Raw genomic sequence first — 12,424 nt, 5'->3', positions numbered from 1 at the left:
CAAGGAATTGAAGACAAATTATCAGTTCATGAGACAAAAGCACTGCATTTTGGGATCAATTTACTATGTTTCAATAAGGCAGAGAGTGCTCAATCCCATTTATGTAGAATCATATAAAACAGTTTCTTAAATTTATTATAATTAGCATAAGGAAGAAAAATAATGGAATTTGACTGAAAAAAAATTTGATGAAATGCTATTGAGTGGGATTTTAGACTGTTGACAAACCTTTTTTTAGTCTGTCCAGAAATTTATTTAGCCTATTGGACTTCAATAAGATCACTAAATCTGTGTACAGTGGAGAAAGGGAATCATTAGCTATGTTCAAATCTTAGGAACAACCTCTGCACAATTACTATGATAAATGTCAATTAGAAAAATCTATAAAGAATTAAATCTTTTCTTAAAACTGTACAACTGCACATCATACTTTTGTATTATAATAAGACAAATCAAAGAAAGAACAACTAGTAGTGACATTTCTCCTTGAGCAAGTTAGTGATAGTTATAGACTGATGTATCAGCAACCTACCAACCCTATAACATATGTATGGTTAAGTATTAAGTTAGATCTCACCAACACAATCACTTGATATGCTGAAATCATCAAAGCTAGAGACCTAAATTGATTATTCTGAGGCATATGAATGCATCATTCTAAAGAACTTTTACGATCTAGATTCTGATTGTGATATAAAGATTAAAAATCTGCTTGTCTACACCCTATAAGATCCAAAAAGCTAACTAATTGAAATAGCAAACATACAAAGCATATGATTCTCATAATGTTTATTCAGTGATAACCATGCAATCAAATCTTAGTAGAAAAGCATGTTATATTTTTGCCAATTGTCCTTCCCTTGTCATAAGGGATCATTTGTCCTCGTAGATTCGTAAGGAATTGTCTAGCTTTGAACAATGGGTGTACTCGTATGATTTTGTTTTTTCGAAACATGAAAACTCTAAATGACGTCTTTAAAGGTAAGAGAGACCAAATGAACTTATGAGCCCTTGGTTTTCATACTCCTTAATCAATTTGGGACTAAATGACCTTATCACCTTGGTAGATTCCGACGGGTATATAATATGGTCAACAAAATTTTCTTTCCTTTTTCCAAATTATTTCAAAGTAAATCTTCATCTAAATAAAAAAAAGCTAAAATTGATTTAATTTTCTCTTATTTATTAGTTTAAAAGAAACATATTATCTTTTTCTTCGTTCTAAATTTCAACATAAATTAAGAAAAGAGAGTATTTTGTTTTTCTCGACCACATGACCAAATGGCGGTATGTAATTATTTTTCAATACTATAAATTCTCATGTAAATGCCTTTATATTTTTAAAAAAATAAAAAAGTATTTTCATTAAATCGAATGACATGTGCAACGCTTATATATAGACGGGAAGTTAAGACATATCACTTGTGAAATGATGTATTAATTAATTTAGATGCGACATAATATATTTTCTTAAGTCGTTATTCACAAAAATAATAATGTTAATTTAACATGAGAAAGCTCTAATAAAAAAAACAAGTGTATAAAACTCCAAATATTTATTAAATTAAGAACTTAACCTTCACTATCAAATTAAATTAAATAACTTAATTGTACCCATATGCCACAAATTAACCATCAATAATTCTTCTTTAATTTCCTTTTTGAAGAGAAATAAAAAGAAAACAAAAAATTCAAACGACTCTGAAATAGTGATCTCTTCATCACTTAAATGAACATTAGAATCCAAAGGAGTCGGTGTCGGTGTGATGAGAATAAATATAAGACTATTGCAAGTATTCAAACCGCACTACGCTTATTGGCGCATCTACAAGATTAGATTAGACGCGTTAGAGCAATCATATATCAAGTCAAGACAAGACCACATCATTGGACGTGACTCCTCTACGAATTGTTTATCTTACAAGGTGGACGCTGTGACGTGCCTTCATGTCTTCGATCCCCATCATTCAATCAACATGAGGTTTATAATGCTTGTAGGTTCAGTGTGCCGGACTCGTCTTCTATCCTTTCCACGAACCAAGCACGACGAAGAACAAGTCCAAGAAATCATAGGTCATGTGTTTCTTACCTCGTAAGAGAGAGAGAGAGAGAGAGGATTGTCACCTCCCGGTGAAATGGTAAGAGAAGAGAGCGCAGTTTGGTGTTCCATTGGATGGAGGCTGATGCTGTTCTTGTTGTCTAAAGGTGATATATTCCAATGAGAAGGATGATGAGAGGCACAATAATGTTGCCGACGTGTTTTTGCTTTCATCTGTTTTGTTCTCTTTCCCGCTGTAGCACATTCGCTGGCTGCACAAGTTGGAGCTTCTTCCCTCCTCTCTCCCCCCCCCCCTAAACTGGCCACTGGGATTTAAAGCGGGCGACAAAAGCTAGGGCAGTAAGGCGGAGTTACAGTTCGTACGACGGCCTCTGCTGCCGCGCTTTGCTGCTTCCACATGAACTAATAATTTTCGGTCGAATGCAGACACGCCAAGTTATTCCTTTTTCTACACCGTCGACCACATTGTATTGTTTATCCTTATGCTCTCTCTCTCTCTCTCTCTCTCCCCCCGTTACTGTATAACGTTACTCTAACGTCATGATGATTTGGTGGTGGAGAGATTATGACAAGTTAGTATACATCTCTGTGTAAACAGTGAAGGATCAAGTATACATCTCTGTGTAAACAGTGAAGGTTCAAGTGACAGAAGCAGATCAAGTTTACTTATCTGAACTTAGTATGGCGTTTCATGTTCTTGTTGACTAATGATCATATAAAACGGCTTTGTTATTTGATGTCGAAGTATTTGGGTTAATGGTAGAAGAAGTAAGTGGATTAGTAGGTCAATAGAATCTAGAAAACTTGGACTACCGCACAAAATCTAACTAAAGTTCTCGACTTGCCAAACCCGTCTGCTTTACTTCCCCACCAAACACCACCGCATGTTCTGTTAACATCTTTGTAAAGGGTGTTTTGAATGGAAAGCCGGATAGTGATACTGTTGGACCTGTCGGTAAAGGAGCGATTAAGTTGCAGATCCAAAGAAAAGGGTGGCTTATACTAAACTGGGGATCGAGTTTGTATGCCTGCGGTAAGACAGCTCCATTAACAGAGATCAAATCTAAGAGTGCAGAAGCCAGCTTGGGACCGGAAGAGGGTAAGACTGTTTAGTGTGTTAGAAGAGGTGGCTGCTCGTGCGGGTAATCCTCCGACCATACAAACCTGGGACAGGTCATGGCTTGTGTTGCTGCGTGTTGCAGCAGTCACTAGCAACTCACACGTCTCTCGTAAAGCTATCCCAAAGAAAACGAATGACAACAAGAGAAAAAGAGGGGTGGAGAAAGGAATCGGGACAGCAGTTTGTGAGTCTGTGACTCTACTTTGTAAACAAGTAAACAAAGGAAAGCTTTGGGGGTGTGAAGAGCAACGAGGGGGAGAATCTGCTGGTGTCAGTGCTTTGAGGGCCAAAGTTTTCCTGAGCAAAGAGGATGAAACATCTGCAATGTGCTTGATGATGGAATATCTACTGGAATGTGACTGCATTCTTCAAATCATCGGAGAGACAAGAATTTGATCAAAAGCAAAATATTGATTGCCTCACATTTACCTGAAACCATAATATCTTAGAAAAGCACAGGAAATTTCATATCTTAGCTGCATGTATACAGCTCTAATCTAACACATACACAAAAGAAACATAATATGTAACATTCAATTGGCCACACTGTGGAGCAATTAATTGGATTAGATGAGAGTAAGGAGAGAAGAGAAGAGAGAGAGAGATCCATTTACTCCAGCTTAATTTCTCTGACACCTTCATTTATCAACTTAATGTAGAGAATTATCTACATAATATGTATATGATTCCTATTTTGTTTTCGTCCATCAAATATATTGGTAACGAAATAAAGCATATGGGATGTGATCTTACCGGCATTAATGCATCAGATCCCATAAGAAGGGAGCAATTAAAGTAGAGGAATTTATAGTCATGAGGTCGATGATGAACCATCCCGTCGAACGCCCACCGCTGAAGTAGTAGCACTGCTAGTCCCACCGGCAGCAGGCAGAGCCGAAGAGGAAGACTCCCCCCCAGCTTCCGAATTCTTCTCGGGTACTGTAGCGGCGGAAGCGGATGCCGAGGCAGCGGTGGCCGCAGACGGGTCTCGCTTACGCTTCTTCTTCTCGTAAGGGATGCCCCGGGCCTTCGCCTGGCTCTCCCGCACCTCCCTGAGGTAAATCCTGACGGGGCGGGCGGCGAAGGGGTTGGACTCGGACCGGCCGCCGCTCTCCTCGTAGGCCGCGCGGAGGCGGCCGATGAGCGCATCGAGGGAGCCCCAAGCCTGCCTGAGGGGGCACGCGCAGGGCGCAGGGGGGTTCGGCTGGCCGAAGAAGGTGCACCCGGCGGCGTGCACCTTCGTCTTCCCGAACTGGTCCAGGTACTTGAGGAACTCGATCACATGCGCCCCGCTGCACCTCGCGAGCGTCAGCGGCGGCTTGTGGTTCGTCAGGTATTGGAGGAAGGTGTTCCAATCGCGCCTCTTCTGCGACTCATACCGACTGAGCGGCGGCTGCTGCTGTTGCTCCTGTCGTGGAGGAAGAGGAGGAGGCGGCGATGCAGCACCCGGGTCGGCGGGGTCGGACGAGGAGGAAGGGCCTTCACCGGTTCCGCCGGGTGCCCCCGGCGCCGGTTCCATGCACGAGAGCTGAATCACTTCTTTCTTCTCCTCCTCCTCCTGCAGGTATGTCGATAATACTACTGCTCTTATCGCCTACTATCAGCGCGTTCTCCCTGTAACGTGGATGTATGCTTTCTCTCTCCCCTTCCCAAAGCCTCTTTCCATTTGTTAGACTTGAGCAAAGAGGGAGGGCCAAGGTGGGTCGATCGAGAGAGAGAGAGAGATAGAGGAGCGGGGGGTAATCAAGTTGGTGGGCCTCCTATGTTGGGATTTTTTGTTGTTGTAAAGATTAATTCTTTAAAATAATTATTAAGATTGGCCCAAATCTCATCTCCGAAAGACACATCAGAGACTTTTTTTCTCCATCTTTGACTTCACAATTGCAAATATGAGATAGAAATTGTTTACAATAATCACGACAAGATCATCCCATATCATAGCTAAAATATTATATTCATAAATATTGTTGCCAATTACTATGGTTTGGTAAAATTTCCGAAATCTAATCAAAACTAAAAAAACAAAAAAAAATTTGTCTCTATTCATCATATTTTTTATATCTTTAATTTTTAAATAAAAAATATTGATGATGTCATGTTGACATTATAAGATTAATTAAGCCTAATCGTAGAGATGTTTAATTATATTTGGAGGTGTCACAGTTCTTTAACTTATGAGATTCGATGGGCATAGATGATTTTGATCGACATAAATCATAGTATAGGGGTATCAAATAGTTTTCTTATGAGATTAAGCAATATCTACACGAATTTGTTGTCGTTAATTTAAATTATGGTTGATTAAACGATTATAAATTAGCTCGTTTCAGAATAATAATGGTGGCAGTCACCACCAACATTAGAAATGTCTTCTTACAAACTATATGGATCTATAGTTGTAAGTAATCGATACCAGTACGGAATCATATACAATAAATAAAGTTATTAGTGTGCTTCTAAAGTTATTAGGGTGCTGTCCCTAATCCACAAAGGAAGGAAAAGAAGAGGCCATCGAGACTAGTAGACAACAACGACAAATGTTTTTATTTTCTGAAATGATGATGATATGTGTGATTCTACAGGTTTTACACCACTGCTTCACTTTGTGCATTTAAATGTAAACTTAGAACAAAGTGTTTTACCCATGACTTTTGTTTATCAATTGATTGGGCATATTTTGTTACTATCGTCGCGGCAATAGTCGCGGCATATTAGTCTTAGGACTAATATGATGCATTGCATCGATGCGATACCTTGGATTTGGATGAGACAATCATTTATTCTTGCGTTGTCCAAAGTCATACAAGACAGCACCGCATAGTACAGAATAGCTCTGGAAAACTTGGAACGATGTCGTATGATGTCGATCAGTGCAAGTAGGTCGACACCTGCATGGAAGGTATGAGTCGATCGTCCGAGGAATCAACGGCCATTAGCATACCATGTATGAACGACTTTCGTTCACAGGTATAAAAGCTAACCTCCTGACCAGTGTCAAGGATGGAACTTTGAACACTCAAACTCCCCCGAACACCACTTAACACTGACTTAGACTTTGGAGAGATCAAGTCAAGAAATACCTCTCTCGACTTCGGCCCGTGTGTAGGAACTTGATGAGGAAGGAGCAGCAACCCGATGGGAGAGGAAGAGCAAACCATGCTGATCACTCAAGCCTCAAATCGAACCTGACACCAACCACCTCCCTTCGAGCATCCTCATGGGTGACTTTATGCATTCGAGATTGGACCAAACTATGCTGATCCATTGGCCACGACATAAGGTTCCCCAACATCAATCATAATTTTGGATAGAGGTTAGAATATACAAGGAGGAATTGCATGTTCTTAATCATCCATGCAGCAAGTATGCATATAGTATAAATAATTTAATTATATTTAATAAATGAGGAACTATTATATTTTGATTCTTTTAATAAAAAATATAAAATTACATCTCAACTTATATGTATTATATATTTTATTTTTATTTTTTTTAACTCTTAATCTTTAGAAAATGGGTTTGGTACATCAATTTAAGGTGTATTTTGTCAATTGTTACTAATGTAATAAAAGCATGTCTCGTAAATTTGTAGTATGGCTTGGTTATGGTTTGAGATGATATGAAAGAGAAGCTAATAATTCATCTATTTCTTTTTGTAAATCACCAACCAGCAATTGACTTTCCAACTAAGGGCATGGTTTGTTGAGGTCAGTGATTACCATCTACTAAATCAAACATAATAATTTAACCTATATGTCAATTGCACCCACCTTAGATCCAAGAAAATGAAGGGAAACAGTAACAATTAGCTTTGCACTAAATAGAACATATTTATTATACCAGTGCTTATATGCAATAGTAGCAACTCTTAAAGGAGGCTCATATTGCTCATGTGATCAGTCAGCATCAAGGATAAAAACATATTGAGATTTATCTCTCTCATGCTTTGTCTAGAACATAAAGAATATTTATTTTTCAGATAAATCTGACTTCATGTCTTTCTTTTCTTTTCTTTTCTTTTGTTTTTGTTTTTCTGACATGAAGGATGATGATAATAAGAAAACCTCCATTGAAGGATAATTACTATGATTTCAAAGATTTTGACTCAAGAAAATGGCTTCAATATATAAAAGAGAAATGACAAGTACATGCACATAAATGATTGGAATAGAACACATGACACTTTGCCTGTCTACAACAACATTAACATCTGAAAGGGAATTCATTCTGGGAAGGGGAGGCAAACAAGATTGTTTTGGATGGGTGTGAAAGGCTCATCAAACTCAATCTACAGGTTCTCTTCCTCCCAAAACTAAACTGGTCTCCCTTTTACATTGCTGGAAGGCTTGCAGACTGTGAGTCTCCATCACATCCCTGCAATGAGATTTGTAGAATATACAGCAAATTCCAGCTTCTTTGTCAACATGAATTGCCAGTAGAAGGCATCAACAGGTTTCTTCTTTCCTCAGTGAATGTGAAAATTATCCCAAGTAAAAAATATTCCTTTTGTGAAAATGATATCTTGGAAGAAAAAAAGGTTATATCTTCTTTTACTTTCACCTCACCTATACCACCATTTCTTTAAATGCAATCAAGCACCTCTTTCTTTATCATTTCTTCCATTATGTCATTTTTCTTTAAATATTTATTTATTTTTCATACATAGCCATCATAATAATATGGAATGAAAAATACAAAAATATATTCTTTTGAGTTCTCATTTTAGTAATTATTCTTAAATATTATATTATAATATTTCTAGGTATCATTTTCTACTAAGCTCTAATCGAAGTATTATAATTTTTTTCACTTAAGGGCTTGCTATCCTCATCAAGGCATAGCATAGTCTAGATCAAACCATGTATGATACATGTGAGTCGTAGTCTAATGGTGGCTTCACGATGTGATGAGTCCTTTGACTCTATTTACGGATAGTTTTTTCCTACTCGAGCTTCTTCACTATGTTCAAATACTAAGTCGACTTTGATACCAAATATTACAATCCAAACTTGATGGGCTAACTGATCTATCAACTTTGATTAGCTCAAATCATTGGCTAAAATGCTTAGGTTAAAGTTGATAATAATATACTCGCTAGACCCTTATAAGTCAATCTTAATCTTATCCATAGACGTGGGACTAACTAGGATATTATAATTTCTATGTCGAAATTTACATTTATAATGAAATACTTGGTAAATGATGATTAAATTTTGAAATTAATATTAAGTTATAATTATATTTTTTTTCAGATTGATAGACAAATATCTCTAGGAAAGATTATGTATAGATAGATAGGTATTGTTAAGGTTTTACATATGTATTTTTATATATCCTTGAGATCATATATGTATTTTTATATAGCCTCGAGATCATAAGAACATCTTTATCTTCCCTTGTGAACATCTGCACTTGCGATAGACCATTGACGATTCATCAACTTCTTCAAGAAAGAAGGTCAAAACAAACTTCATTTTGATGTGGCTTTTGACAAGGAGAACTTGCAGATGTGACATGCGAACTCCCCCACAAGCAGAAGAAAAGGAAAAAGAAGTCACATTGAGACGCCTGGTGTGACCTTGAAGAACCAAACTCATGGCAGCTGATTGATCACGTTAGGGATGTTGACATAAATCTCCCAAGAGATATTTCTTCACCCTCTTTTTTTAGTTGGTGTAGCCTCATAGGATGGATCTGTAAAGACGACACTGTATTGTATGACCGAAGAACACAGTCTCTCCGTGGTATCAGATGCCAGGAGAGAGCCTAGCCATGATTGAGTGGGAAATGGAAGTCGAACCTACTACATGTTTGAGAATCCACATCTGACTGGAAAAAGCATGACAAATGGACCCTCACAAATCTATTTATGTGCTATATTATGGATTGCATATAGAAGCTAAAACTCTAAGCAACCTTTAGACTGTAGCCTTTGTTTTAGGACTGTGAGCCACCGACAGAGCCTTAAATGTGTGCTTTTTACCTTCTTCATTATTCTTGCCCACTTCGAGCAGGAAAAAATGTTATCATTATATATGTATAGATTATAATGCCATCATATCTGTTTTTAAGGTGTATTGACAAAACCATTTTGACTATGAGAGAATGAGTTCATAAGCTTTGCAGGGATGTATACATGAAACTTTGATTTAAAGAGATGAGTACAACAATTACTTTCTCTCGAGGAATGCAGGCAAGGCATATATAGCAAGATTGGATCATCTCGTTAGGGTGGACGAGAGTAAATTCTCTTAACATGTGCTGGTGAAAGAAGAGGAATGCATCAAAGACTAGATAGAGAGTTTTTATCACGGGAAATGGACAGTTCACCCATTAACTCAGAGCGTACCATTTTGGTTGGTGTTGGGTGCGGAATTATTATAGACCATCGTGGTTGGCATCGTACGAATTATCATCCTTCTTCCTCCCCTTAATCGACAGTAGCGCATTGCTCTCTCGGTCTCCCTTTGTTGGCAAGCCTTCCTTGCAAGAAGGAGAAAGCGTTGGAACGCAGAAGAGGTTTCGTAGAAGAGGCAAAAGAAAGCAGTGGTGGTGCAAGCCATGCCTCACCCATAAGCGTATCCCTCGGTGTCTCCTCTCCCTTCCGGTGGACACGTTGCTGCCATTCGTTGACGGGGTCACAAAGGATTCCTTCAATCATTCAGGGAGGGGTGTCATCTAATCAAAGGCTACTGCGTGGGTTACGTCAGGTTCGATGGTGAAGGCAGTTTGTTGGGGGATGGCAACGAGTGTGATGGCTTTGATACCGACGAGTTTGTATGGTTTGGATCGTCGACTCTGTGTATGCCTCTCATTCTCTCCCCGTCATTCTATTTCTTTTATCTCAAAAGATAAAGTGACGAAGATAGATTTTAAGCTTAGAATCTCAAAAGATAAGTTGTTTGTGTACGACGAGCATGAATTTGGTCACAAGCTAACAGAAGCGCTCTTTAAATTAGACATGAGCACCGAATATTAGCTCTGCAAGCAGATCAAGTTGTTTGAGGTAGAGAAGGCAGGTCGAGTCTCACCGATTGCACCTGATAGGGTATATTTTAGATCCCGACCATATTATGACTCATGCTATGTCACACCCCTGTCGAGTCAGCACGAGGGATGACTTCCCGCGCCGAACCGAAGCTCATACAGGGAGACACCCCCTCGGTAAATCCCATCCCGGAAAGCTCAGGACCGCGTCGTATGGCATCGCTCCATGCATATCGGGCGGCGGGCATACGAAGATACTATCTCATCGTCGCGCCAAGTCCGTATACAATCGATCCTCGAGCAACAGTATTAAAACCCCTAGTCGACACCTGGCCGGGGGTAAGAGAAAAAATAAGACCATTAACTTAATCTACAAGGGGCCCAAGTCGGGAACCTCCCCGACCAAAGCATGTGTGCAGGAACTCGACCACCCCCGGAGGCACAATCGTCCCGACCCTTGATCCAGTCGGCTCCAGCACTTCTTCCAAACGATCGAAAACTCTGGACATCGACCCTTGGACCAAGCCGTGCTGATTCCTCGGCATCGACACATAAGTTCACCAACAGCACCACCCAAATTTGAATCCGATTTGAATGACCTGATCAAAGCCTAATTAGAGGGTTCACTATGCTATGTATGTAAATTTATTTAAGCAGCGTTACTTTATGATGCAAGATATTAAAGATAGATGACATGGACATAATGTTTAATAATTGCTGAAATAGAGGAAGATGAATAAAATACTGGAAGAAATAATTTGAAGATAGACTTTATTATAATGCGGCAAAACAGAAGATTAATTGATAATGTTTGAATATTTCATATGATGAGATCGATCAAACTCATATGCATCCATCTCTTTTGGGCGCCCTTCAAAGAAATCTCTATTTGTTGGAGGAGAGTATACACCTTCTTGAAATGTATAAAAATATAACAATAATAATTGCAATAAGATTTAATATATTTATAAGATTATATAATTTTATATAATTAGATAAAAATACATTATAGATATGATTATATTTTTAATAATAATCATCAATCAATTGAAAGAAAATTTAATTATGATATAATTTGTTAGAAGATGATTTCAATGGAATAGACTCTCCTAATTATTTAAATAGGTAAGACTTACATCTTTCATTAGTCATGTAAGCCGGTTATTAAGAGATTACATATATTTTCTCATTATCACTTTATCTCTAATCCATTGTTTATAGTAGTTTAAGAACATGAAGAGAGAAGAAACGAGTCTAGTTTTTGTTGAAGATCTATAGTATTCGGATCCAATCATAATGTATTTGTAAATCGGATAAAAACTTTTTGAATGATATAAAAAAGGATACACATTATATATATATATATATATATATATATATATATATGACCTATCATTATTTGATTTTTTTACATTAATTTTTTTATATAATAATAATATATTATAATTTTTATACTTACAACATTAGTAATAATAATTTTATGATATCAGCACCATTTTAAAAGTAACAACTAGAGGGAGAAGTATTCGACATTATGAAACTCGATCTGCCGAACACTCCTTCCACAGATTAATTATCTTTCCACGCAGGACTACAAAGTTGTTTCTCCAAGGCAGATTGAACTCGGTAAATAAGGATCGACAGACAGACCATCATCAGTAACAATGTTTTCCAACACACTGTGAGGTCGGCAAACACAAAGTTCTACGGTGTCGTCGGTCATACACGCAAAAACAGGGGGATTTAAATGTCGGCACAGAAAAATGCATGTAAATTTCATCTGGTGGAGACAGGAAGTTAAAACTTCAAAGCAGTGGAGCAGATAGGAACTCAACTTGGTTGGAATTACGACTCCACAACTATTTTAGTTGAATGAATCCAGAGCTATGATGATGCCTCCACAGTGCCTGTGGAGGCGATGGTGGCCATCAGCATCAGGGAAGAAAGACTGGTCACTGAGAGAGAAGGGAAGGCATTAGCAAATGATGTCACCAAGTGAGGCGGCAGCGGTCGTGGTGGTGTGTAAAGAAAATGATTAGTTGTCTTTTGCTTTACTAATGATGGTATTCAAGCTGGGAGAAGGTCGGGTTTTGACCATAGTGCCGAACCAGTTGTGGCTCATTCAGGTCCTCAAGGACGGACGCAGCCTAATGGACTTGGGATGAATCGATCACAAATGCAAAGATGACAAATACAAGTGAATCAACAATACACCTGAATCGACAACTCATATACACAACAGTTATTGAATACAAGAT

At 38.3% G+C, this 12,424-nt stretch overlaps 1 protein-coding gene across 1 annotated transcript; it reads right to left on the bottom strand.

The window, feature by feature from the left end:
• Positions 1 to 3,750: 3,750 nt before the first annotated feature.
• On the bottom strand, positions 3,751 to 4,898 carry LOC135673275 (protein G1-like7). The gene has a single exon (XM_065182127.1). It carries the CDS (start codon positions 4,696 to 4,698, stop codon positions 3,991 to 3,993), a length of 708 nt encoding a protein of 235 aa, XP_065038199.1. The 5' UTR covers positions 4,699 to 4,898; the 3' UTR covers positions 3,751 to 3,990.
• Between the last annotated feature and the right edge of the window lie 7,526 nt (positions 4,899 to 12,424).

This window comes from Musa acuminata, chromosome BXJ1-5, assembly GCF_036884655.1.
Source record: "Musa acuminata AAA Group cultivar baxijiao chromosome BXJ1-5, Cavendish_Baxijiao_AAA, whole genome shotgun sequence".
Taxonomy (NCBI): Eukaryota; Viridiplantae; Streptophyta; class Magnoliopsida; order Zingiberales; family Musaceae; genus Musa; species Musa acuminata.
The sequence above is the reverse complement of the archived record's forward strand: the minus strand, read 5'-3'. Positions and strand labels throughout refer to the sequence as shown.

What these genes read in the sequence shown, in the direction of transcription:
- LOC135673275 (XM_065182127.1), bottom strand. Translation starts at nt 4,698, where the DNA reads ATGGAACCGGCGCCGGGGGCACCCGGCGGAACCGGTGAAGGCCCTTCC.